Below are 26,852 nucleotides of genomic sequence, written 5' to 3' on the forward strand. Positions count from 1 at the left end.
CAGGGGGCTTTGCGAGACTAGCGACCGACAGAGCAGCGGAAGAATTTAGTGTGAGAGTCGTCAGTCTAGCAGTTCGCAGCCGATAGCCAGCTGCCTTTTACACAAAAGCAACTCCAGCGATTGTCCTGCACGCTACGGCCGGCGTAAGTGTTGAGCTATTACTTGCTAGCTAGATAAATTGTAGTAGCTAACTTAAGTTGTTATGCAACTAGATACATATCAGACAACCAGTCAGCATCGAGTGCTCTTTTTACCGTTAGCTAGCCAGCCAACGTTAGCTGCATTGGTGTGTTAAAACCTCATTACCGTTATCCTGGCAGCAGGATATTATTCTGGCAGGATGATCGCGGATATTTATTCAAAATAAGAGTCCCCATACAAAGACATGCTAAACTTTGGCAATATCGTTTTTTTCGCACTCTAGTGCAATACAACTGTTTTCACAGCGTTGCAGCAATCAGAAGTTGAAACCATAACAAAGCGTAGTCCCCACAGCCTTTTACTGAAACAGGGAAGGGATGGGTCTGGAGAAGTGTTCCACTCTCAACTTAATTGACGGAGCTATGGATGCAAGGACTGACCATCCATGATATCAACATTATAGTTTTAAGCATGTTTTAAGGCTAAATTAATGGAACATATGGCGAACTTTTATTATTTATATTGTATTATTTATACCAGCATTTCTGTAGAAAGTGTACACCAGTACTAATATGTTGAAAGCTATTATGTAAGGCTATATGTTGCCTAGTTAAATAAAGGTTATATATGTAAATAAATACACTTTTAATCAAATACAAATATATATGTAATTGGAACTACTCCAGTTTAAAAAACTTAAATGGTCTATTGTGTTGGGCAAAGGGTTTAATATAGTGTGCTGGTGACTCCTTGTACCCCCTCACTCCATTCACTGCAATGCAATACGCTGCATATGAATTACATATTGGCTTATAGAGAAAAAACGACTCTGCCGACGTAAAAGTAGGGTTGGGATTACTCCGTAGGGTCTGTAGATATGGTGTTATTTATTGGGGGACAGGTTTACATACCCAGCAGCACTTTCAAATCCACCCATTCCAGTGGTCCAATGAATTAACTGTAGGCCTATAAATTACATATTGGCCTACATAAAAATACCTGCTGTGTAAAAGTGGGGTTGGGAGTACTCTAGGGTCTGTAGAAACCATATAGTGTTATTTCATGGGGCACTGAATAATACGTAGTGTTGCTGACCTTATATGCCACCCATTACATTGGCCACAATGCAAGTCACTGTATATGCGTTACATATTGGGTTAAAGATATATATTTTTTTTTACAAATGATTTGTGCCAATGTAAAAGTGGAGATGGAAGTGTTTCAGTTGTCGCTGGTGGGCCATCAGGTGAGGTTCTATGCTGGGGTCCCTGGAGATCTGTCCGACCTTGTCCCCACCACCATTATTAACCTTTCTGGCGTAGGCGTTCCGCAAGCGACCCACCTCGACAACATCCTGTGAAATTGCAGAGCGCCAAATTCAAAATAGTCATAATAAACATTCATAAAAAATACAAGTGTTAATCTTTAAGCCAATGTATAACTTCTTGTTAATGCAGCCGCTTTGTCAGATTTCAAAAATGCTTTACGGCAAAAGCATACCATGCGATTATCTGAGAACAGCGCCCCGTATACAAAAGCATGAAAAACATTTTCCAACCAAAGTCAAAAATAGTGATAAAATAAATCGCTTACCTTTGAAGATCTTCATCTTTTTGCAATCCCAAAGGTCTCAGTTACAATGAATGGTCGTTTTGTTTGATGAAGTCCTTCTTTATATCCCAAAAATGTCTGTTTATTTGTCGCGTTTGATTCAGAAATACACCGGTTCCAACTCGCCCAACATGCCTACAAAGGATCTAATAAGTTACCTGTAAACTTGGTCCAAACATTTCAAACAATGTTTCTAATCCAACCTCAGGTACCCTAAAATGTAAATAATCTATGCAATTTAAGACGGAATAAACTGTTTCCAATACTGGAGAAAAACAACACGGAGCGCGCTCTCATTCACGCGCACCAAAAGACTAGAGTCCACCTGAGTGACACTTAGAAAGAATACAACTACTTCTTCATTAAATTTTTTTTTAAAAACATCGAACAATTTCTGAAGACTGTTGACATCTAGTGGAAGCCATAGGAACTGCAATCTTGGACCTTATAATTTGGCTTCCCCATAGAAAAGCATTGGAAAATGCTTTCCTGGATTGATTGTCCTCGGGGTTTTGACTGCCAAATCAGTTCTCTTATACTCAGACATTATTTTAACAGTTTTAGAAACTTTAGAGTGTTTTCTATCCAATACAACCATGCATATGCATTTGTTAGCTTCTGGGCCTGATAACAGGCAGTTTACTTTGGGCACCTCAGTCGTCCAAACTTCCGAATACATAACAAAACAAACAACATTTATGGTCTGGACAGTGCAGAGAAAATCTTACACTTAAGATCCCAGCATAAGTATGAGCAGGTGGGCCATCAGGTGAGGCTTGAGGCGAGGGTACTAATGGGGTCCACTAGAATTGGTAGTCCTGGAGATCTGGCCAGCATTACTTCCACTCCCAGAAGTCAAAGTTGCACCCATGTACCGCAGTTCCTCGAACAAAGTGTCAAAATTGGCATAATCATCACTCAGGTGTACTTTATCGTGGCACCAGAGGCACGGTGAGCCCTTCTGTAAGTCACACCCAGCTCCCATGCTTGGCATTCATACTCCAATGCTAGCTGCTCCTGGTACTTTAGATATTTTGGGAAGTCAAGGACACAGACCTATAATTACAAGTGGCATTGCAGGGTTTTAGTAATTTGCAAGACATCATCTTGGAAATTGTTTGTCATGTTTTGATGCAACTAGTAATGGTAATTAAGGATTTACCCGAGTCCACTTCAACAGAGCAACACAGAGAAGTTCTTTAAACGCCTTTCCTGCGTAAGCCATGGATGGACTGTATATAAGGTTGTTGCCAGGAGCCAATAGACAGACAATGTCCGGGATAAGGCTTTGTGGGGTACTAAGGCTTTGTGGGGTACTAAGGCTTTGTGGGGTACTAAGGCTATGTGGGGTACTAAGGCTTTGTGGGGTACAGCATTGACGCTCTAGCTCCAGGAGTGGACAGGAAGCCAAAAGCCAGGCCAGCATGACCTGTGCGACCCTTGCGGTTTGGCATCGGCACAATGCCATCCACTAAGGCACCAAGGTGGGAACCATCAGCACAAACTGAAAGAAAAGGACGCACATTATATTTAGAGATGAATGCCAAGTTTTTGTGACACTAATTATTTTGTGCAAATTAAACCACTTCTCACCTCATTATTCGAGATCTGTCTCGGCAAGACCGTCTTGTAATGCTTGCTGGGGTTGATTGTTGATTTTCCCCCCCATCCCCTGGTGCATGTTTTGGTTTTTGCCCTAGCACTATACAGCTGATTCAAATAATCAAAGCTCGATGATGTTGGTTATTTGAATCATAAATTCCTTCTTGCATTCTTCAACATTGATTAAAATGTAATATATTTTCAATGAGTTGGCCATCTTTCAATGTTTTGAAATACAGGCTTTTATTTTAAAGGTTTCCTCATTACCATAGGAAAGTGACATCTTCGTTAGTTTTGCTAGCAGAAAAATTGTTAAGACCTCCTAGCTAGCTAAATACAGTATCTATGGGTGTGATGAACCTGTGGTGGTGTTATTTCTTTTTTTATATCCTTCATTAGTTCATTTGAATTATCTTGGTGTGTTAGCTACTAATTAGTTATACTACTAGCAATGTTATGTTTGTTGTCAACAAAAATTGGTTATTTATTTTGCACAATCAAATATTTGTTGTTATGCTACCGTTCGCTAACTGTGCACATAAACTAGCTAGCTACTGCATTCTTCAACTTCTGCACTCTCTGCTTTCAAGATGACGAGGTGATTGCAACCAATTGGTCATCAGCTTGGACTGGATGCTGTGTAGGCATATGCGTTATTGTTGTAACGTACTCAGCAGCAGGAGGTGGAGAGGGTTTACAGTCTCATGCCACAGTCAGGTATGGACACCTGGACACCGAATCCTCGAGCAAAACCGTTCATCCCTCGCCAGCAACGGAGCCTCTACCTCACCTGGAAGTACAAATTAACTAACAAGCGAGCTCTCCGTCGAGGCTGCCAGGTGAACCCAGATACATGTTGTTTTGCCAGTTCAGCTGTCACTTTTGGTTAGCCTACATTTGAGGTATTTTTGAGAAATCAACTTTACTTTTTCCTCTGTGCAGGCTGGAGCGGTTCTCTTTCTGCTGGTCACAGTCATTGTGAATATCAAACTAATCTTAGACACAAGAAGAGTAGCCAATGAGGAAGAGGCAGTCCAGGAGTATGGTGAGTCTTGTCAATTCTTCCATTTCTTTCACACTTTTCCATTTTCGATGTCAAAAGCTGTTTCTCACTCATTATAGCCTATCGAAGTTGTTGATCTATGGAATTTGTACTGCTGAGCAATGTTATGTCAATTTATGAAGCAACTTTCCACAATTCAAAATGGCTGAACTTTCCCATGCTGGTTTAAAGACGACGCCCTGCCCAACATGGAGACCCCGCGCAAGACGGCGAGCGGTAGGAAGGTCCTGGACATTGAGGTGTACTCCAGCCGCTCCAAAGTCTATGTGGCAGTGGACGGTACCACTGTGAGTACTTGTAGGCATTTCACTATAATGCTACCCTTTTCACACTACTGAGCCAAACCCAGTTGAACTGCACTGGCCTAGGTACGCATCCTCTCCGTAGTTGCTGGGAAAAAACAATAAAAACAACAATCTGGCTTATTGTTGATGTGTGTCCTATAAACTGGGTTTCATAGTGTGATTTATGATGTAACTATTGATATTGAAAGGTGCTTGTGTTGTCTGTGGTATCCCTCTCCAGGTGTTGGAGGATGAAATGCGGGAGCAGGGCCGAGGCATTCACGTGATAGTCCTCAACCAGGCTACAGTGAGTGAGCGTTTCTGACTCTTCACCTAGAGACACACTGAATCTGGTGTTTTTTTTTCTCTGCACTTGTGAGCGGTGTTTCAATTTAGCCTTTGTTTTTCAAGCGTTCATGAAGTGCAGCATGTCGACAACATAGTGAGATGAAACTACTAGTCTTGGTAGTAGGCAATTCCATGGTAAGAGTGATACTGAGACTCAGGTTTTTCCACTTTAAAATGTCAAACAAAAACCAATCATTGTAAAGTTAAACAAACCACACAACTGTATGCACAAGGTCTACTTTGAACAATTCCCACGTTTTGCTGAAACACGTTTACTTGAGGAACAGCTAAGATACAAAGTTTGTTAAGAGAATGGTTTTGGCTGTTTGTGCCGTCATTCAGTTACCAAACTTTTCATTTGCACTGTTCTCCAAGTAAATGTGTTTTTGTAAAATGTTCAGTGGAAATTGTTAAAAGTAGTCCTTGTGCATAGAGCTGTATGGTTTAACTTTGCAGTCATTGTTTTTTAGTTCAACATTTTAAAGTGAAAAATCTTGTCTCCGTTTGTTACTGTGGAAACGCCCTATTGCTAAACCAACCTCTCCTCTCTAGACAAGGTCTATTTGTAGGTCTGCAGCATTAATGTCACTTCGTTGTGTGTGTGTGCAGGGCCATGTGATGGCCAAGAGGATATTTGACACCTACTCTCCCCATGAGGACGAGGCCATGATCCTCTTCCTCAACATGGTGACACGTGGCAGGGTCCTCATCTTCACCATCAAGGTGAGTCACTCACTAACTCCCTTCCGGCTTTGCGTATGTATATACTATAAGCTAGTTCTTGATGCACCAGTAGTGACTTGCATCAAAGCTATTCTATTTGCATGCAATAAACTTGATGCGCTAAATGGGCTAATGTAGAGTAAGGCTAATGATTTAGCCTGACGATGCAGCGCTTTGTGCCCGTCTGTGTTGTATTGTTTACCTTTAGGATGAGGGGACGTTCCACCTAAAAGAGTCTGCTAAAAACCTGCTGAAGGGGCTTGGGAGCCAGGCGGGTCTCAACCTCAGCTGGAGAGACATGTGGACCTTGGTGGTGAAGAAAGGAGGTATAGGAACAGATGTTCCCTCACTCTTGAAACACACACACACCGAGATCCATTTTCACACAAATGACAGTTACTGCTAGGGGTGTGAACGTTTAAATGAAATTGGGATCTTTACGTTAAGAAAAAAGACCTAACCAAAGACTTGTTTTTCCCCCACAAAATGTAAATCACAAGTGCAGTTATCACAAAACTTATTATTTTCCGTGTTATAGCATAACTTGATGACCGGCTATAAAGGCCTGGGGAAAGTTGTAATTTAAATAAAACCAGAGAGGAAGAAGCGAATGTAAGGCTACTTTGGTGAATTTGCAAGGCATACCTTGACATTGCAAGGTAGAGATGAATTATTTCTGCCTGCCCCCTCCTCTCTCTCCCACGCGCTGGCTCGCCTGCTCTTTCTCTTCAATAATAATGTGAGTGTGTTCGGTCTTTGGTCTGTTGCATGTAGAATATCCTAAGCTATTCATTGATGATAAGCCCTGCTTTACTGAAGTTGCGTGAAATTGCAGCATATTGCATTGCGAAATACAGCTTTTTTTTTATGTATTGAAGATGGGCCTAGTGCACGGTCCTGACTGTCTGCCTGGTGGCCGACCTGCCTGTACTGTGCCCCTCCCCTCTCTCTCCGTCCCTCGCTAGTTCGCTATAAAATATGCAAGCGTTTGATTAGTTGCCGTACTAATTCCTAGCGGAATCGAATCTTGATATTCAGAAATGGGAGTCGACACTGGGAGTATCGACTCCACCGCTACGTCATTGTCTTTGAAGTTGGAAAAATGCCAGAGAAAGGCAAGCGACCGCAGTGAATTCCTGTATGGCAATACTTCGAGAAGTAAATGCAAATTTTGCGAGGTGGAATTGAGGTACAGTAATGGTATTTAAAATAATAATAATAATAATAATAATAATTTAACCTTTATTTAACTAGGCAAGTCAGTTAAGAACAAATTCTTATTTACAGTGACTGCCTACCGGGGAACAGTGTGTTAACTGCCTTGTTCAGGGGCAGAACGACATATGTTTACCTTGTCAGCTTGGGGTTTCGATCCAGCAACCTTTCGGTTACTGTCCCAATGTTCTAACCTCTAGGCTCCCTGTACTACCATTACAACAGCAAAGGGGTGCACTGTGAGACCCAAACCGCTGCTGGTAGCAGCGCAGCTGCATTGTGAAATGTTATGAATTTTTCTTATCTCTTCATCATAGTTTTTGTCCATTTGTGTGTCATGCGATGTGGGTGTGTTGATGATGAGCTGCTTGGGATGTTTGTTTTCAGGTCAGTTGTATGGTGAGAAACACTCCAAGTCCCCAGCCCTGTCCACCTGGGGAGATCCTGTTCTACTGAAGACTGAGGTGCAGCTCACTGCCTCTGAAGGTACCTACCTCGCCTCCCATCCCCTCTTCTCCCTCCTCACCTTGCTCCACGCTCAACAATGACCAATCATCCTTTATATGCAGCTATTAAGAGAAATGATCTCAAATATACAGTCGCTAGTCGAAAGTCTACACAACCCTTGTGCAGTTTTACAATTTTGCTGCCTTAAGAATATATCTTAAAAGGGATTACATTAGAATTTTGTCCTACTGATCTTTACAACCTACTCCACACTTTCAAAGTGAAAGAAAAATAATATAACATTTTCCATATCAAAATCAAGATGTGCTGATTGCATGTCTTCTTACCCCAAAGTTAATAATTGGTGGAAGCATCTTTTAAAAACAGAATAATTTTGAATAAGATTCTACCAACCTTGCACAACTCTTAAGGCAATGTATATCAATTGTTTTTGTCAAAAATGGCTCAAGCTCAGTAAATTTGGTTGGGAATCTTTGATGGACAGCTGTATTCAAACCTTGTCTGTAATCTTCAGGCAGATTTAAGTCAGGACTGAGACTGGAACATTCAGGAACATCTCACCAGCTCTTGGAAAGCCATTCTGGTCTGTCTTTGGCATTAAACTGTGTGTAATTGTCTCTCTGAAAAATACAACTATTCTTGAGTTAGGTTTTCAAATCAAATTGTATTTGTCACGCTTTGTAAACAGGTGTAGACTAACAGTGAAATACTTAGTTGTGGGCCCTTCCCAACAATGCTGAGAAAAATAGAAAAATAATAACCCGACAAATATACAATGAGTAACGATAACTTGGCTATATACATGGGGTACCGGTACCGAGTCGATGTACAGGGGTACGAGGTAATTGAGGTAGAGTAGTATTCACACCCCTTGGCTTTTTCCTCATTTTGTTACAAAGTGGGATTAAAATGGATTTAATTGTAATTTTTTGTCAACGATCTACACAAAATACAGCATAGCAGACTGAACCAGGTTTTCCTCTTGGAGTTTGCCTGTGCTTAGCTGCATTAGGTTTATTTTATCCTGAAAAACTTCCCAGTCCTTAACGATTACAAGCATACCCATAGTATGATGCAGCCATGCTTGAAAATATGGAGAGTGCTACTCAGTAATGTTTTGGATTTTCCCCAAACATAACACTTTGTATTCAGGACAAAAAGTGAATTGCTTTGCCAGATGTTTCGCGGTATTACTTTAGTGCCGCCTTGCAAACAGGATGCATGTTTCTGAACATTTTTATTCTGTACAGGCTTCCTTCTTTTCTCTCTGTCAGTTAGGTTAGTATTGTGGAGTAACTACAATGTTGCTGATCCATCCTCAGTTTCTTCCTATCACAGCAATTAAACTATGCAACTGTTTCAACCCTCTAGTCTAAGCTGGGGGGCAATTGTTTTAAGATGCTCATACCAAGGATAATTTATCTATTTGATTTAAAATTGTAGGCATCTACCCCCCCCCCAAAAAAAATATACTACTGTTCAAAAGTTTGGGGTCACTTAGAAATGTCATTGTTGAGTTCCGGTGTCTGTGTTCTTTTGCCCATCTTAATCTTTTATTTTTATTGGCTAGTCTGAGATATGGCTTTTTCTTTGATTTAGAATGACAATAGTGTCATGAGGGTGTTATTTATCAGCAGCAAATAATTTGACCACGTGCCTTGCTGGTTGATATCGTTCTGTTTTACGTTATGAAAATAATCTGGTATGGGACTTTTATTTACTATAACTCTATTGCTAATTACATTTTATTGTAAGGGACTCACAAACACGCTACGTGTTGCAGTAGGCCTTTTTAGAATATTGCAAAACATATCCTTGACTCTATCCAAGTTGATGAGCAGGAAACAAACGATGCCAGTCAGCCGGCCTATCGAAACTACACCTAAACCACAGGAGGTTGGTGGCACCTTAATTGGGGAGGACGTGGTAATGGTAATGGCTGGAGCGGAAGAGGGGGAATGATATTAAATACAGCAAACACATGGTTTCCATGTATTGACGCCATTACATTTTTTTGCTCCATTCCAGCTATTAATATGAGCCATCCTCCCATCAGCAGCCTCCACTGACCTAAACTATACCGAAACAAATTTCACACACAAATGGTTGGCCTATAGACGAGATGAAATTGACAATCTGATGAGTGACAATATTATCAGTTGTAAAATTGTACATGAAGAGAGAGGTGCGTCTTGTTGACAGATGCAGGGAAAGGAGCATCACTTTATCAATACGCATGCAGGTAAAACATTTTGATTTCTATATCGTATCAGAAAGAAACTGCAGAATTTGCTCTATGACACTTACATTTGTCAAATAACGCAAAATTCGTCAAATAACGCAAAATTCAAGAGGTGCAGCTCCAGTTCCAAATGTAACTTTTTCCAAGAATATCCGTGCTGTCAGTGTGTTCAGCACATGACCACTCGCGCGGCAGCATTGCTCTGACTACTAAGCAAAAACGAGTAACTTAATAAAATATGCTATTTTGTCTTCAATGGATGAATGGGTGGTAGAAACCAGAACTGATAATGGTGCATGTGACTTCAATGAACTGAATGATGAGGAGGGTGATTGAATTTGATTGTGTTAAGTTCATGTTTTAAGTATCCCTATATTTCTGTTATTACGGGGCTGTTACTCTGTAAAGAGTGCGCCTGCGCGGGAAGTTTGGTTGTTGATGGACCTAGCCTTGAGTGGAATGGCTACCTTGTAGTGTGTTCATACAGTATAGTAAACTTTGTTCAACTGGAACCTTGTCGTTGTGTCATTTCGAGTTAACAGATTGATCTGAATGTTGAGGGTGACGAGGATGATTGAATTTAGAACAATCGTGTAATGATGAAGAATTGTGGGCGGTCTAATTTATTTGATTATGAAAGCCTGGAAATTGTGTATATAATCTCTCCTCAGTCAAATCGGACACTGTACAACATACAACGCGTGTAGTTCACAATGGCAAGCCGAACCAAACTAATTGATGCACTGATAGCATTGCAAATGCTGTAGAATTTATGAGTTGGAGGATCGGAAATTGAGCTTAAAATTGACGTTGCTGACTGTGGACCCGGCGCATAAAGAGAAGACGATGCTTAAAAGCGCAGGTATAAGGGCACAATAGTGTCCGATACACTCAACAAATGACTTTTTATATCTTGTCATTAATATATTTCCACATATTTCTTTATGCATTTCATCCTTGACAATTGTTCATGCACTGGTGCTTTTGTTTAGGAATACGGCAAATCATTTCACCTGCTCACTTGGTTATCTTTTTTGTTTCTACTTTGTAATAGTTTATGCTCTAGTTATCAAGCATTGGTGTCGATGTTTGCACACCTTGCGGGTTGATATGCATCTGATGCATATGCTAAAGGAGACGCCCGGCAACGTTCTTCAGCGGGTACTTATAGGCTGAAAGGTTAGGTTGTTCTAGCATTTTTTATTATTTTTTGGTACTAAACTACTTCCATATGTGCTTCCATACATAAAAAAAAAAAAAATGGTACCGGGCTGCCTTCAGGTGAGGCTTGTGGGTATCCTAGAGCAAAACAGGTGGGGTTTCCTATAACCTTTTACCTGGGCTTTGCTTCATTCATCTTTATTTTTCTTCTGACAAACTTCCGAGTCCCTGCTGGTGACAAGCATACCTATAACATGATGCTGCCACCACAATACTTGAAAATACAGTGATTTTTCACTTTCACTGTTATATTGGATTTGACCCGAACCTGAAGTTTTTAATTTAGGCCCAAACGTTTATTTATTTGCCGTGTTGTCTTGCGGTATTACTTAATGGCCTTGTTGCAAACAGAATGGATGATTTGGAGTGGATTTTTTTTTTTTAACACAGGCTTCCTTCTGATGGGTTCTGACTCCTAAACTTAAAATATTGTTAATTATCAGGTATCCTATGGAAATGAGGAGTGCCATAGTCTGGTTTCTAAACCGGAAGTTAATCTGGAGGAGGAATGAATATGGTGGGGGCAATTAAGTTTGCCTTTCTTTTACTCAATACATTCCAATCACATAGTTGCAGGCACTGATAAGGGTGGAGAGATGTGGTTTAGTGAGGAATGGGTGCCGAGGTCAGGGCGCATTAAGGGAGAAGGAACAGTTTATTGTCCGCATCGCTTAACTTCTTGCCTAGCAATAAAGATATAATGTTAAGAGAGAAGGAAGATATTGCACCCAAATTGGGGTGTATATACCTGTGCTTGTCTGTTTAGGTGTCCGACCCTTTGGGTGAATAAGCTTGGTTTGAGCTTTTATAGTTGTCCATCAGTTTTCACTCGGTTCGTTTAGAACGGGGGTGGGCAAACTTTCTGGCTCGAGGGCCACATTGGGATTAAGAAATTCAATGGAGGGCTGCATTTTTTGGGGGATTAATTGTTTGTTAAAATGAATTTGCGGGGGCCTCCTGAGTGACGCAGCGGTCTAAGGCACCGCATCACTACAGACCCGGGTTCGATCCCAGGCGGTGTCACAGCTGACCGTGACTGGGAGACGCATGAGGCGGCGCACAATTGGCCCAGCGTCTTCCGGGTTAGGAGAGGGTTTGGTAGGCCGAGATTTCCTTGTCCCATCGCACTTTAGCGACTCCTGTGGCGGGCCGGGCGCATGCATGCTGACACGGTCGACAGGTGTACGGCGTTTCCTCCGAACATTGGTGCGGCTGGCTTCCGGGTTAAGCAGGCATTGTGTCAAGAAGCAGTGAGGCTTGGCGGGTCGTGTTTCTTAGGACGCATGGCTCTCGCATGACCTTCGCCTCTCCCGAGTCCGTACAGGAGTTGCAGCGATGGGACAAGACTAACTACCACTTGGATACCACGAAATTGGGCGAGAAAAGGGGTAAAAAACATTGGGGGCGTACTTTGCCCCCTTGATTTAGAACCTAACACTTCTTTTCACTTTATCATACATGCCAGTAATGTGGCGTGAATGCAGTGTTGTTGATCCTCTGTGTCTTTAAGTATTGTGGTGGGAACATCATGTTATGGGTATTCTTGTCACCAGCAGGGACTGGGAAGTTTGTCAGGATCAAATAAATATGAGGAGCAAAGCCCAGTTACAAAAGTTAGAGGAAAACCTGTTGTAGTCTTCTGAAAAATGACACTATCCCAGGGTTAGGTTATCAGCTGGACAATTACACAAATGTTAATACCAAAGGCACACCGGAATGGCTTTCCAAGAGGTGGTGAGTGTTCCAGAAAGGTGCATTCTCATTCCTGGTTTAATCTGCTTGAAAATCAGGTTTTTAAATATTGCTGTCCGTCAATGATTCCCAACCAAGTTTACTGAGCTTGAGCAATTTTGAGAAAAACAATTGATTTATGTTTCCCTAAGAGTCTTATCTTAATCTTAATTTTTTATGAAGATTAATTTTCAATATTTTGTCTTTTACTTTGAAAGTGTGGACTAGGTTGTGTAGATCGGTAAAAAAATCTAATTTGAGGCAGCAAAATGTGTAGACTGCAAGGGGTGTGTATACTTTCACTATGCATTGTAAGGTGGCTTTATGCTCCTGCACCATGTCAACCACCATCTCAACCCCTACTTGTCATGCGTGTTTTATACTGAATGCCACACTCGAAGTTCCCTTGTGGGAAAATAAATAAATAAATGTGTCAGTTAATTGTAATTGGGTACCATTCTCCTCTCTGTCCCCCTGCAGATGCAGAGTGCCATTGGGCTGACACAGAGCTGAACAGGAGGAGGAAACTCTTCTGCAGTAAGGTGGAGGGCTACGGCAGCATCTGTAGCTGCAAAGACCCGGCCCCCATTGAGTTCAGCCCAGACCCAGTAAGGCCACGTCCCAAATGGCACCCTATTCCCTATTTAGTGCACTACTTTTTTTATTTATAAGGGCCCGTCTGGATGATTGAACTCAAGCTGTCCCCCCTCCCCCTCCTTTCTCTAGCTCCCCAACAACAATGTGTTCAATGTTCCTGTGGCGGTCATCGCTGGGAACAGACCTAACTATCTGTACAGGTATGACTGTGATTCTGATGGGAAGGGGTCTGGAAGTAGGGTTCAGACCAGAAACATTGTTTTGATCTTACAAATCAGTGCGGGTTTTCTGAGGCCAAATAGCAAACCGAAATCTAATCAGGCAAACATTGTCTGATGTCTATCATTATTACGACCAGCTCTTTCATCTCCATGTTAGGATGCTGAGGTCTCTGCTCTCGGCCCAGGGGGTCAACCCACAGATGGTCACAGTCTTCATCGATGGATACTATGAGGTACCGAGTTCCTTCTCTTTATCGTCACCCTCCTCCTTAACCATCTTCTCAACTGTAATGGTATTTCATTTATTGCGCTTAAAGTTGCTTGCGTGTGTGTGTGTGTGTGTGTGTGTGTGCGTGCGTGCAGGAGCCCATGGATGTGGTGGAGCTGTTTGGACTGAAGGGGGTTCAACACACTCCCATCAGCATCAAGAATGCCAGAGTATCCCAGGTGAGACGTCTGTCAGCCAACTCACTCATCGCACTCAGAGCAGCCTCCATCACAGACCAGCTGAAACGGAGTCGGTCATACAGTCAACTAGAAGTCACTTATTTTGTCAAACACCAACACATGAGACAATCAAAGGCAATGTCGTATTGTAATGCACACAGTGTTTTGGCATCCATCACCCAGTCACTACCACCTCCATGCATCTGTCTGCTCTCTCCTTTCAGCACTACAAAGCCAGTCTCACTGCAACCTTCAACCTACACCCAGTGAGTATTTTCACCTTTCTGTCCATCAAATCAAGATCAGTTATTATGGTGTGGTTGATTTCTGCCATTGTGGTTGATTTGTGATTGATTTGCAGGATGCCAACTTTGCCGTAGTCCTGGAGGAAGACCTAGATATCTCCATAGATTTCTTCAGGTAAGATCTCTATAGTTTTAGATTGATGGATTTAGATTTCACATGACTGGGAATACAGATATGCATCTGTTGGTCCCAGATACCTTAAAAAAAAAAAAAGTAGGGATGAGGATCAGAAAACCATAGAGTTTGCATGGAGTTGATCAGGCTGTTGATTGTGGAATGTTGTCCCACTCCTCTTCAACTGCTGTGCGAAGATCCTGGATATTGGCGGGAACTGGATCACAGTGTTGTTCATGTCGATCCAGAGCGTCCCAAACATACTCAATGTGTGACATGTCTGGGTAGTATGCAGGTTATGGAAGAAATGGGACATTTTCAGCTTGCAGGAATTGTGTACAGATCCGAATTGTGTACAGATCCTTGTGACATGGGGCCGTGCATTATCATGCTGAAATATGAGGTGATGGCGGTGGATGAATAGCACGACAAAGGGCCTCAGGATCCTGTCATGGTATCTCTGTGGATTCAAATTGCCATCTATAAAATGCAATTGTGTTCATTGTTCGTAGTTTATGCCTGCCCATCCATAAACCCATAGCAACATGGGTCACTATTCAAAACGTTGACATCAGCAAACCGCTCGCCCACACGATGCCATCTGCCCTGTACAGTTGAAACCGGAATTCATCCGTGAAGAGCACACTTCTCCAGTGTGCCAGTGGCCATCGGAGGTGAGCATTTACCCACTGAAGTCAATTACAACGCCACGGTCAAGACCCTGGGTAGGACGACGACGCACGCACGCAGATGAGCTTTCCTGAGACGGTTTCTGAGTTTTTGTGTAGAAGTTCTTCGGTTGTGAAAACCCACAGTTTCAGCAGCTGTCCGGGTGGCTGGTCTCAGACAATCCCGCAGCTGAAGAAGCCAGGTGTGGAGTTCCTGGGCTGGTGTGGTTACACGTAGTCTGCGGTTGTGGGGCCAGCTGGACGTACTGCCAAATTCTCTAAAATAACATTGGAGGCAGCTTATGGTATAGAAATTAGCATTCATGATGCATTCAGCATGCCAATGCACGCTCCCTCAACTTGACATCTGTGGCATTGTTGTGTGACAACTGCACAGGTGCACCTGTGTAATCGTGCTGTTAAATCAGCTTCTCGATATGCCACACCTGTCATGTGGATGGATTATCTCGGCAAAAAGGAGAAATGCTCACTAACAGGGATGGATATAAACACATTTTTGCACAGCATTTTAGAGAGGAGCTTTTTGTGCGTATGGAACATTTCTGGGATCTTTTATTGCAGCTCATGAAACATGGGACCAACACTTTACGTGTGTGTATATACAGTGCATTCGAAAGTATTCAGACCCCTTCCCTTCTCCACATTTTGTTACGTTACAGCCTTATTCTAAAATTGATCAAAAAAATTCCCTCATCAATCTACACACAATACCCGATAATGACAAAGTGAAAACAGGTTTTATTTTTGCAAGTTTATAAAAAACAGATACTTAAGTATTCAGACTTTGCTATTGAGGTCCAGTGGATCCTGTTTCCATTGATTATCCTTGATGTTTCTACAACTTGATTAGAGTCAACCTGTGGTAAATTCAATTGATTGGACATGATTTGGAAAGGCACACACCTGTCTATATAAGGTCCTACACTTGATAGTGCATGTCAGAGCAAAGCAAAAGCCAAGCCATGAGGTTGAAGGAATTGTCCGTAGAGCTCCAAGACGCCAGGATTGTGTCGAGGCACAGATCTGGAAAAGGGTACCAAAACATTTCTGCAGCTTTGAAGGTCCCCAAGAACACAGTGGCCTCCATCATTCTTACATAGAATAAGTTTGGAACCACCAAGACTCTTCCTAGAACCCTAACCCAGCCAAACTGAGCAATCAGGGGAAGAAGGGCCTTGGTCAGGGAGGTGAGCAAGAACCCAATGGTCACTCGTGATAGAGCTCAAGAGTTCCTCTGTGGAGATGGGAGAACCTTCCAGAAGGACAACCATCTCTGCAGCACTCCACCTATCAGGCCTTTATGGTAGAGTGGCCAGACGGAAGCCACTCCTCAGTAAAAGGCACATGACCGCCTGCTTGGAGTTTGTCCAAAGGCCCCTAAAGGACTCTGACCACGAGAAACAAGGTTCTCTGGTCGGATGAAACCAAGATTGAACTCTTTGGCCTGAATGCCAACTGTCACGTCTGCAGGAAACCTGTCACCATCCCCACAGTGAAGCATGGTGGTGGCAGCATCATACTGTGGGGATGTTTTTCAGCGGCAGGAACTGGGAGACTAGACAGGACCAAGGCAAAGATGAACGGGGCAAAGTACAGAGCGATCCCTGACTAACACCTGCTCCAGAGGGCTCAGTACCTCAGACTGGGGTGACGGTTCACCTTCCAACAGGACAACGACCCTAAGCACACAGCCAAGACAATGCAGGATTGGCTTCGGGACAAGACTCAATGTCATTGAGTATGCAGGTGTGCTAAGTACACCCAAATACAGGTGTGCTAAGCGTTTAGCGTCATACCCAAGAAGCCTCAAGGCTGTAATCGCTGGCAAAGGTGTTTCAACAAGTACTGAGTAAAGGGTCTGAATACTTATGTAAATGTCATATTTCAGTTCAAAATTTTATAAATATGTTAACATTTCAACAAACCTGTTTTTGCTTTGTCGTAATAGGGTATTGTGTAGATTGAGGGGGGAAAACTACTTAATCCATTTTTTAATAAGGCTGTAACGCAAGAAAATGTGGAAACTGGAATCTGAATACTTTCCGAGTGCATTGGAAAGTATTCAGACCCCTAGACATTTTCCCTTTTTACGTAACAGCCTTAAAATAGATTTGAAAAAATCTCCAAATTCCTCATCAAGCTACGCACAATAACCCATAATGACAAAGCAAAAACAGGTTCAGAAATGTTTGCAAATGTATAAAAAAATACAAATAAGTGATATGCCATTTACATAAGTATTCAGACCCGGGTCCTTGCCCACGACGAATTGAGGCTGTTCTGAGGGGTGAGGTGCAACTCAATGTTAGTAAGGGGTTTTTAATGTGTAGTACACTCAGGTGAGAGGGAGCGCGAGAGAGTGAGACTTCAATCTCAGCGCAAAGATCATTGGAAGTCGCTCTGGATAAGAGCGTCTGCTAAATGACTTAAATGTAATGTAAATGTAAATGTAATTGGAAGGTTGTCAGTGAGTTTAATGTAGCCGAGTATGTACTTTAGAATGAATATTTCCATTATTGACCAAAAGGGGGCAGTAGATCCACATGCTTCCTGCTTTACTAAATCTCTCCTTCGTGTGCCCCAAGCCTTAAATGTATTAACTGTTGAACATGTGCAACTTCTCCAGCTCTGTCCTCCGTTAACTAATGAGAAATGGCTCAAACAGTTGGAGTATTGGGCTAACTGAATTCAATGCTTGTGTAACCTCGCAAACATGCTCTTCGAAAGAACTGGAAGAGATGGTTCAACTGTCACATACTGGAGTGGAATGTATTTGTGGTAGGGAATCATAGACTCGGATCAACTTTATTCATCCCCAGCATGAAGACATCCAAGTGTTGTGGTGAACTCATGCTGTTGTGCTAGTGACCATCGTCTTAAGTCAGATGGTGTCATTCCGATGCGACTCTTGTCCCTCAACCAATGTGACAGATCAGTGCAGGCGGAATCGACGCGCCGTCTGAAATAAGATAATGGTTGGTGACATTGTTATGGTTGTTGTTCCTGTCCAGTTTCCTGAGCCAGACCGTCCATCTGCTCAACGAGGACGACAGCTTGTACTGCATCTCAGCCTGGAACGACCAGGTCAGTGTCCTCCTCCTCTCGATACTTTCCACCCTTTTTAAACGTTTTCTTTTCGTTGCTGTAGCTCAGTTGGTAAAGCATGGCGCTTGCAGTGCCGGGATAGTGGTTTCAATTCCCTTGGACCACTGTACGTAAAATGTATGCATGCAGGCCCAAAGTGAGATTTGGTTAGGGGGCCCCCCACCTCATGGCAAAACATGTCAGTGTTATGCCATGGCCAGCGAAGAGCCCGGATCTCAGTCCCATTGAGCACGTCTGGGACCTGTTGGATCGGAGGGTGAGGGCTAGGGCCATTCCCCCCAGAAATGTCCGGGAACTTGCAGGTGCCTTGGTGGAAGAGTGGGGTAACATCTCACAGCAAGAACTGGCAAATCTGGTGCAGTCCACGAGGAGATGCACTGCAGTACTTAATGCAGCTGGCAGCTACACCAGATACTGACTGTTACTTTTAATTTTTACCCCCCCCACCCCTTTGTTCAGGGACACATTATTCAATTTCTGTCACATGTCTGTGGAACTTGTTCAGTTTGTCTCAGTTGTTGAATCTTGTTATGTTCATATAAATATTTACACATGTTAAGTTTGCTGAAAATAAGTGCAGTTGACAGTGAGAGGACGGTTCTTTTTTTGCTGAGTTTATATACACTAAGTGTAGAATCTCTTTTATTTAAGGACACCTTTTCTTTCCATGTCATAGACTGACCAGGTGCGCAACTCAATATTAGGAAGGTGTTCTTAATGTTTTGTACACTGTACACATATGACCATTTTATAAATGGTAAACTTGCATGTAACATGATTGCATTTTGGAACCCTACTCCCCCCACCACCCCAAGATGAATGGTTTTGACCATGCTTCACTGCTTTTTATTGGTGCAGCTCGAAATCACAAGTGTTTATCCTGTATTATAAACTGGGTGGTTTTACATATCATTTGCGGCGTGCATCATGAGCAAAGTCATTGTAGCCTATGATTTGACTTCCCCTAGCTGTGAGAACCATGACATGAGCACAGGCTGACTTATCACTGTTATAGCGCAGCTGAACAGCCTGCCAGCAGCCTACCAAAGGTTGCACCTAGTCCAAATCATTCAGTAGTTAGGCTTTCCATATTACTTTTTCTATTTCTATGGCGGATTCAGAGCCGCAATTTATGAAATATGCCAGGACTTTGGATATAACAGTAGATGGCAAAGTCAAAGATACTGCTTTCCCCTATCCATCTGGTGAACATTTCCCTAAATGCTTATGACAAATTCAGGTCCAGAACCAGCTGTAGCCAGCTGGATAATCTTTTGAATAAGGTGTAGCAACAACAGATAATATTAGCTGGATAAATAAGGTTAGCATGCTAGCTAAATACACTGACAGCTGTCAGGGCCCTACTTGTGATTTCTCCACACCATGTGGAAATCAACACAACGTTCCCACCCCCAATTCGTGAATATGTATTAGCAGGCTGCATCATTCTTCGGAGGTGGAACCTAAATGAGAATTTCCTCTATAGGACAGTAATTATGTAGAAATAGGGGTGGAATTGCCCTCTGGTGGGGGCCTTTTTAAAGTTACAATTCTACACATTTTGCCATAACTTGTGCCACGTTAATATGATATCTGAGTGAGAATGACTAACAAAATCAATGGGGGGCCCATGGAGGACAGGGCCACTGGGCACGTGCCCAGTTGGTATTTGGCCATGATTACTACAAGTTTAGATGGCTGGTTAGACTACCTACCAATCAAAACATTGACATGGCTAATCGAATGACTGACATAACAAAAAAAATTGCTGTTGCACAACCAAATTTCAAAATTGCACCTGGTATATTTGACTATTCTTCCTCTCAATAGTAAGTTGAGACTGACTGAGTTTTGCCTTAAGGGTCTGGGGGCCCTAAAGGCGTCAGCATGCTTCAGTTCGGCTGGCGGCTAGCCGAACCAACGAGTGTGCTGACATACTCCCTTAATAGACCTTCGCTTGAAAAAAGAGAAAAAAATATACACTTCCTCAAATTAGTCAGACTCAATCTAAAATAACTCAAGAAATGTCCTAAACTTTTATGATTTTATGATTTTGCAGAGGATCTTAGTTGTAAAAATACACATCTAACTAAGCTGTTTGGTGCAGTATTTCTCAATGAAAAAATGTGCATGAAAATGAGTCTCAATGAATGACAACAAAGACTTTATTGAAGAATCCCTACTCTTGGCCAATCACTGACGAAGGGGCGTAGACTTCGGCTCCGAACTTCGGCTTGCCTCTAGAAAAAATGTTGTGTGCCCAAACAGCCTTAAAACCCACACCAAAGTCCAAAATAAACAAAAACGTTACGAAATGTCATAATATATGCACAAACTCTTCCGAACTGTTTTGGCTGGGAAGCATGCAGACACTGCTTATTTCGCTTATGCCTTGAGCTGGCCCTGCACGCATGACACTAAGTTGCTTTGGATAAAAGCGTCTGGGAATTGGCATGTATCACTGTAATGTGTGGAAATGGTGTTTTATGTAGTTTTTCATATCTGCTATGCAGGGTTATGAGCACACGGCAGAGGACCCAGCTCTCCTCTACAGAGTGGAGAGTATGCCAGGCCTGGGCTGGGTGCTGAAGAAGAGTCTCTACAAGGACGAACTGGAGCCCAAGTGGCCCACGCCTGAGAAGGTACTAGCACATGTGTGTGTGCGTGCAGTGTTTCCGAAACTGATAGTTAATATTTTCTCTGTGTGATAATGACAACGCATGTGTGTGTGTGTAGCTGTGGGACTGGGACATGTGGATGCGTATGCCAGAACAGAGGAAAGGCAGAGAGTGTATCATCCCTGACGTGTCCCGCTCCTACCACTTTGGCATCATCGGACTCAACATGAACGGCTACTTCCACGTAAGGCCCTCTTCTTCACTACTAGAATACTATGGTACAGCCTTTCATGCCGTCTGCTCAGCCTGGTATCCATTTTAAAGTGAACTTGATGATGAATCGGGATACTGACATATTTTCTCAGTGGGTTTTCATAAGCTGATTATGGGTTTGACCGGTCTTGCAATTGAGTGTTACTTCCTAATTGATCCTCTCTAGGAAGTGTATTTCAAGAAGCACAGGCTCAACACGGTTCCTAATGTCCAGCTGAAGAATGTAGACGGCTTGAAGAAAGATGCCTACGAGCTGGAGATTCAGAACTTACTTAAGTGAGTGAGCATGTATCAGATATCGTCCACAAATTAAGCTGTGTGTGCATGTGTGGGTTTTTAAAAATATGTATGTATTTCCACCGAGATTCGCTTTAAAATGGATAGTCGTTGCCTCAATAACTGTAAGTCTATGGGAACAGCTAGCATGTCAATGCTCTAACGCTAGTAGCAAAGTACACAGCCCCCCCCCCCCCCCCCCCCGCTACCTTTGCCACCACTGCTGAAAGAAATCCTGGGGAAAACATTTTGGTGACTAACGTGTGTGTTATTCTGTGTTGTGCTCAGGGAGGCTGATGTACTGGACCACAGTAAGAACCCATGTGAGGACTTGTTCATCCCTGATACAGAGGGGAAGACCTATGTCATGTACATCAAGATGGAGCTGGAGACTGACACATCCACCTGGACTGAGCTTGCCAAGGTAGAGGGGGAGGGATTGAAAGGGAGGGAGGGGAGATATCGAGACAAGCTCGTCACATTTCAATATACAGTGCCTTCGGAAAGTATTCAGATGAGACATTTCTACAACTTGATTGGAGTCCACCTGTGGTCAATTCAATTGATTGGACATGGTTTGGAAAGGCACACACCTGTCTATATAAGGTCCTACAGTTGGCAATCCAAGACTCTTCATAGAGCTGGCCACCTGGCCAAACTCAGCAATCAGGGGAGAAGGGCCTTGGTCAGGGAGGTGACCAAGAACCTGATGGACACTCTGACAGAGCTCCAGAGTTCCTCTGTGGAGATGGGTGAACCTTCCAGAAGGACAACCATCTCTGCAGCACTTCACCAATCAGGATTTATGGTAGAGTGGCCAGACTGAAGCCACTCCTCAGTAAAAGGCACATGACCGCCCACTTGGAGTTTGCCAAAAGGCTCCTAAATGACTGTCAGACCATGAGAACCAAGATTCTCTGGTCTGATTGAACTATTTGGCCTGAATGCCAAGCATCACGTCTTGAGGAAACCTAGCACCATTTCTACAGTGAAGCATGGTGGGGCAGCATCATTCTGTGGGGATGTTTTTCAGCGGCAGGGACTGGGAGACTAGTCAGGATCGAGGGAAAGATGAACGGCGCCAAGTAGAGATCCTTGATTAAAACCTGCTAAAGATTGTAACAGGACAACGGCCCTAAGCACACAGCCAAAACAATGCAGGAGTGGCTTTTGGAGCCCGGACTTCAACCCGATCGAACATCTCTTGAGACCTGAAAATAGCTGACAGAGCTTGAGAGGATCTGCAGAGAAGAATGTGAGAAACTCACCAAATACAGGTGTGCCAAGCTTGTAGTGTCCTACCCAGGAAGACTTGAGGCTCTAATCTCTGCCAAAGGTTCTTCAACAAAGTACTGAGTAAAGGGTCTGAAAATGTATGTAAATGTGATATTTCAGTTTTTTACGTCTACAAACCTGTTTTTGCTTTGTCATTATGGGGTATTGTGTGTGTATATATTGGTGAAGAAAATAACAATTTAATCCATTTTAGAATAAGGCTGTAACGTAACAAGATGTGGAAAAAGTTGAGGAATGCACTGTAGGTAGAGGTTTTTAACCTTAAAACGAATTGGTATCAAACTCGTGGCTGATTTGTTGTCACATGAGATTTTTTTGTTGTTGTATTTTTTATAGTTCTTTTCCTTGTCTTTCTCTGAAGAGTGTTTTGTGGACTAACTTGTGTGCTGTCCTCCTCAGTGTCTCCATGTGTGGGATCTGGATGTGAGAGGGTACCACAACGGCCTGTGGAGGCTCTTCAGGAAGAGGAACCATGTCCTGGTTGTGGCCGTTCCTATCTCGCCATACTCGTAAGTTATTATAGTGAGTTAAGAATCAATTGCAGTACTTCACAATAGAATGACAATGTATATTCAACTAAACTTTTTTTTTAACCAGAACAGAATCCCATCCAACTTATTTCCACCGCTAATATCTATATTTTTTCCCTCTCTTCACTTTGTTCAGTGTGAAGAAGCCAGTGAACATTACACCCATCCACCTAGAGCCTCCGCCCAAAGAAGAGGGAGCCCCCATGGAGCAGCGTTAGCCCAACACCACCACACACCCTCTCACATTGCTCTCGACTGGTATTACGGTCATTCTTGCAGGGGCTTGGGGCGTCGGAGAGCCATTTTCTTTACACTACAACACTCAGAGGGGGGTATGTGGTGTAGAAGTGATCCACACTGCCTACTGAGGTAGCTTGATTCCTGAGGTCAGATTTGGCGCCAGATCCGTTTCTTTACACTGCGAAAATAGTCTCTTTTGAAACCGGTTTCAAAATAGTGTCGTGTAAAAGGTGGAGTAGCCCAACACCACCACACACACTCTCTAGCCTGGCCTTAACGACTGCACCCTTACACTACTACCAACACCACCCTCCTGGCCTTACCACAGACAGCAAGGCTTCTTTGAAGTGGTGTTTTTATGGTGGTGGTCAGACACTGACTGGACTGAACCACTGATCATCATTTGTCTTTCACTGTGTGGAGGTTCACTAGAAGGTTTTTGACGAACTGGGAGATTGACCGTATTAGGCTGTGCCACAGGATTCCGTCCAAATGGTTACGTATATATAGCTATGCCCCTTACTGACACTCCACCTGTGAATTCTCGGAGAAGAGGAGAGGGGACAGAGGCTGGACCAGGGAGGAGTACAAAAGGGATCTGTTAACATTTACTGCGTCTCCTTTACGACGGTTGGATGATGTATGGAAGAAACAAACTGGATGAAAAGGGAGAGAAGGAGAGGGAGGATAATTGACGCTCAAATCTCAACCCCAGCTTTGTGGGGACACACCCGCATAAATAAGTGGCTTCTGATGAAACTTGCCCAACCAGAAAATATTGTATTTTTATTTTATTTCTAAGTGCTTTGTCAATCCTGTATACATTTTAACTTATTTTAATTTATTTAACTTGCCAGTATATCAACGAACAAGTGGTTGAAATGTTTTATTAATATCAATTATTATAATTTTTTTTTTAGGCCTAACGTTTACAGATCTGATATACTAATGTACAGTTGAAGTCAGAAGTTTACATACACCTTAGCCAAATACATTTAAACTCAGTTTTTCACAATTCCTGACATTTAATCAGAGTAAAAATTCCCTGTCGTTTCAGGGTAGCCTTCCACAAGCTTTCCACAATAAGTTGGGTGAAGTTTGGCCCATTCCTCCTGACAGAGCTGGTGTAACTGAGTCAGGTTTGTAGGCCTCCTTGCTCTCACATGCTTTTTCAGTTCTGCCCACAAATCTTCTATGGGATTGAGGTCAGGGCTCTGTGATGGCCACTCCAATACCTTGACTTTGTTGTCCTTAAGCCATTTTGCCACAACTTTGGAAGTATGCTTGGGGTCATTGTCCATTTGGAAGACCCATTTGCGACCAAGCTTTAACTTCCTGACTGATGTCTTGAGATGTTGCTTCAATATATCCACATAATTTTCCTACCTCATGATGCCATCTATTTTGTGAAGTGCACCAGTCCCTCCTGCAGCAAAGCACCCCCACAACATGATGCTACCACCCCTGTGCTTCACGGTTGGGATGGTGTTCTTCGGCTTGCAAGCCTCCCTCTTTTTCCTCCAAACATAACGATGGTCATTATGGCCAAGCAGTTCTATTTTTGTTTCATCAGACCAGAGGACATTTCTCCAAAAAGTATGATCTTTGTCCCCATGTGCAGTTGCAAACCGTAGTCTGGCTTTTTTATGGCGGTTTTGGAGCAGTGGCTTCTTCCTTGCTGAGCAGCCTTTCAAGTTATGTCGATATAGGACTCGTTTTACTGTGGATATAGATACTTTTGTACCCGTTTCCTCCAGCATCTTCACAAGGCCCTTTGCTGTTGTTCCGGGATTGATTTGCACTTTTCGCACCACAGTACGTTCATCTCTAGGAGACAGAACGCGTCTCCTTTCTAAGCGGTATGACGGCTTTGTGGTCCCATGGTGTTTATACTTGCGTACTATTGTTTGTACAGATGAACGTGGTACCTTCAGGCGCTTGGAAATTGCTCCCAGGGAGGAACCAGACTTGTGGAGGTCTACAATTTTTTTTCTGAGGTCTTGGCTGATTTCTTTTGATTTTCCCATGATGTCAAGCAAAGAGGCACTGAGTTTGAAGGTAGGCCTTGAAATACATCCACAGGTACACCTCCAATTGACTCAAATTGTGTCAATTAGCCTATCAGAAGCTTCTAAAGCCATGACATAATTTTCTGAAATTTTCCAAGCTGTTTAAAGGCACAGTCAACTTAGTGTATGTAAACATCTGACCCACTGGAATTGTGATACAATCTGAACGGCGGAAATAATCTGTCTGTAAACAATTGTTGGAAAAATTACTTGTCATGCACAAAGTAGATGTCCTAACCGACTTGCCAAAACTATAGTTTGTTAACAAATTTGTGGAGTGGTTGAAAAACGAGTTTTAATGACTCCAACCTAAGTGTATGTAAACTTCTGACTTCAACTGTTACATATATAGATAGATAAATCTATCTGAATAAAAAGGCTCCTCTTATTATTATTTTTTCATTAACCTATGTTTAAAGTGCTAGTCGTTGCAGATTAGGCACATAAGAGATATGGCACCCTATTCCCCATATAGTGCACTACTTTTGACCAGAGCCCTGTGGGTCCCGGACAAAAGTCGTACACTCTTTAGGGAATAGGGTGCCATTTGCCACGCAAAGAACAGTGGTTAACATCAACCCGTGAACACTAAAGTCTGTTGTCAGTCTGTTTCTGCACATATATGATGGTCTCTGCACAGTGTGGTTGAGAGACATTTCAAGGTACTACTGGTGGAGTATTTCAGAAAGCCTATCACTTTTTTTTAAATGTTGGATATGTTATCAGTATCTACTGTAGGGTTGAATGGTGATGAAATTGTTTGTAAAAGTACGTATACTGTATCTCCGTTTTTGCAGAGTTTATTCTTTGTGTATGGCTGCAGTGCGTTTCATCAGTACCATGCCGATATCCTGCAGCTAACAATGTTTTTCATTTCAGTCATAATAACCACTTGTTATTTTGCTGTGTGTGTGTGTGTGTGCGCGCACGCGCAATGGACATTTCAGTGGGAAGAACTTGGTCATGATCATCTCGTTGTCTAGCTCTACAGTCCTCTAATTTCAAAGACAGATCTATTATAATGGAAGTTTGATAATGGTCCATAAACATTTGTTTTGCAGTTTGACTTACATGTGCAGTATTAGTCTTTCTCAATGAAATGAATAAATATGTTTTTTAATTCTGGTGTCAGTTTTTCTTGCAGTGTTTGTATTATTGATTGGGGGAGTTGCAGTGAGAGAAGGCTTAGGTGTGTGATTAACATAAGCATGTGAATTTATAATAGAGGTGAATCTACAGCAGGCATAACATTGATTTATTACTTTGGAATATTTGTAATTTTCTCGTTCTTGGTTTGTTTGTTTTCTCTTATTCTGTATCCTTACAGTTTGGAAAGTAATACAACCAAGACTAAACAAAAACTGCGCGCACACACTTTGTAATCAAAACTTCCTCCATCTACAAATCAGTATATGTTGTTGC

At 42.6% G+C, this 26,852-nt stretch overlaps 1 protein-coding gene across 1 annotated transcript; it reads left to right on the top strand.

Annotated features, from left to right (window-relative positions):
- pomgnt1 (protein O-linked mannose N-acetylglucosaminyltransferase 1 (beta 1,2-)) lies at positions 1-26,550 on the top strand. The gene is made up of 21 exons (XM_071404639.1): positions 1-143; positions 3,945-4,193; positions 4,297-4,399; positions 4,589-4,704; positions 4,943-5,008; positions 5,659-5,772; positions 5,981-6,098; positions 7,375-7,473; positions 13,130-13,257; positions 13,376-13,446; positions 13,625-13,700; positions 13,831-13,914; positions 14,139-14,180; positions 14,276-14,334; positions 18,035-18,107; positions 20,642-20,770; positions 20,865-20,990; positions 21,186-21,295; positions 21,584-21,719; positions 22,991-23,100; positions 23,258-26,550. The coding sequence occupies exons 2-21, from the start codon at positions 4,059-4,061 to the stop codon at positions 23,337-23,339; spliced, it is 1,977 nt and encodes a 658-aa protein (XP_071260740.1). The 5' UTR covers positions 1-143; positions 3,945-4,058; the 3' UTR covers positions 23,340-26,550.
- Positions 26,551-26,852: the final 302 nt, after the last annotated feature.

This window comes from Salvelinus alpinus, chromosome 6 (genome assembly GCF_045679555.1).
Source record: "Salvelinus alpinus chromosome 6, SLU_Salpinus.1, whole genome shotgun sequence".
Taxonomy (NCBI): domain Eukaryota; kingdom Metazoa; phylum Chordata; class Actinopteri; order Salmoniformes; family Salmonidae; genus Salvelinus; species Salvelinus alpinus.

Bases quoted from the DNA above. Each gene is read 5' to 3' on its own strand.
- pomgnt1 (XM_071404639.1), top strand. From the start codon at position 4,059: ATGCCACAGTCAGGTATGGACACCTGGACACCGAATCCTCGAGCAAAA. The intron at 4,705-4,942 runs GTGAGTACTTGT...ATCCCTCTCCAG, and splicing joins TGGCAGTGGACGGTACCACT to GTGTTGGAGGATGAAATGCG. The intron at 20,771-20,864 runs GTACTAGCACAT...GTGTGTGTGTAG, and splicing joins AGTGGCCCACGCCTGAGAAG to CTGTGGGACTGGGACATGTG.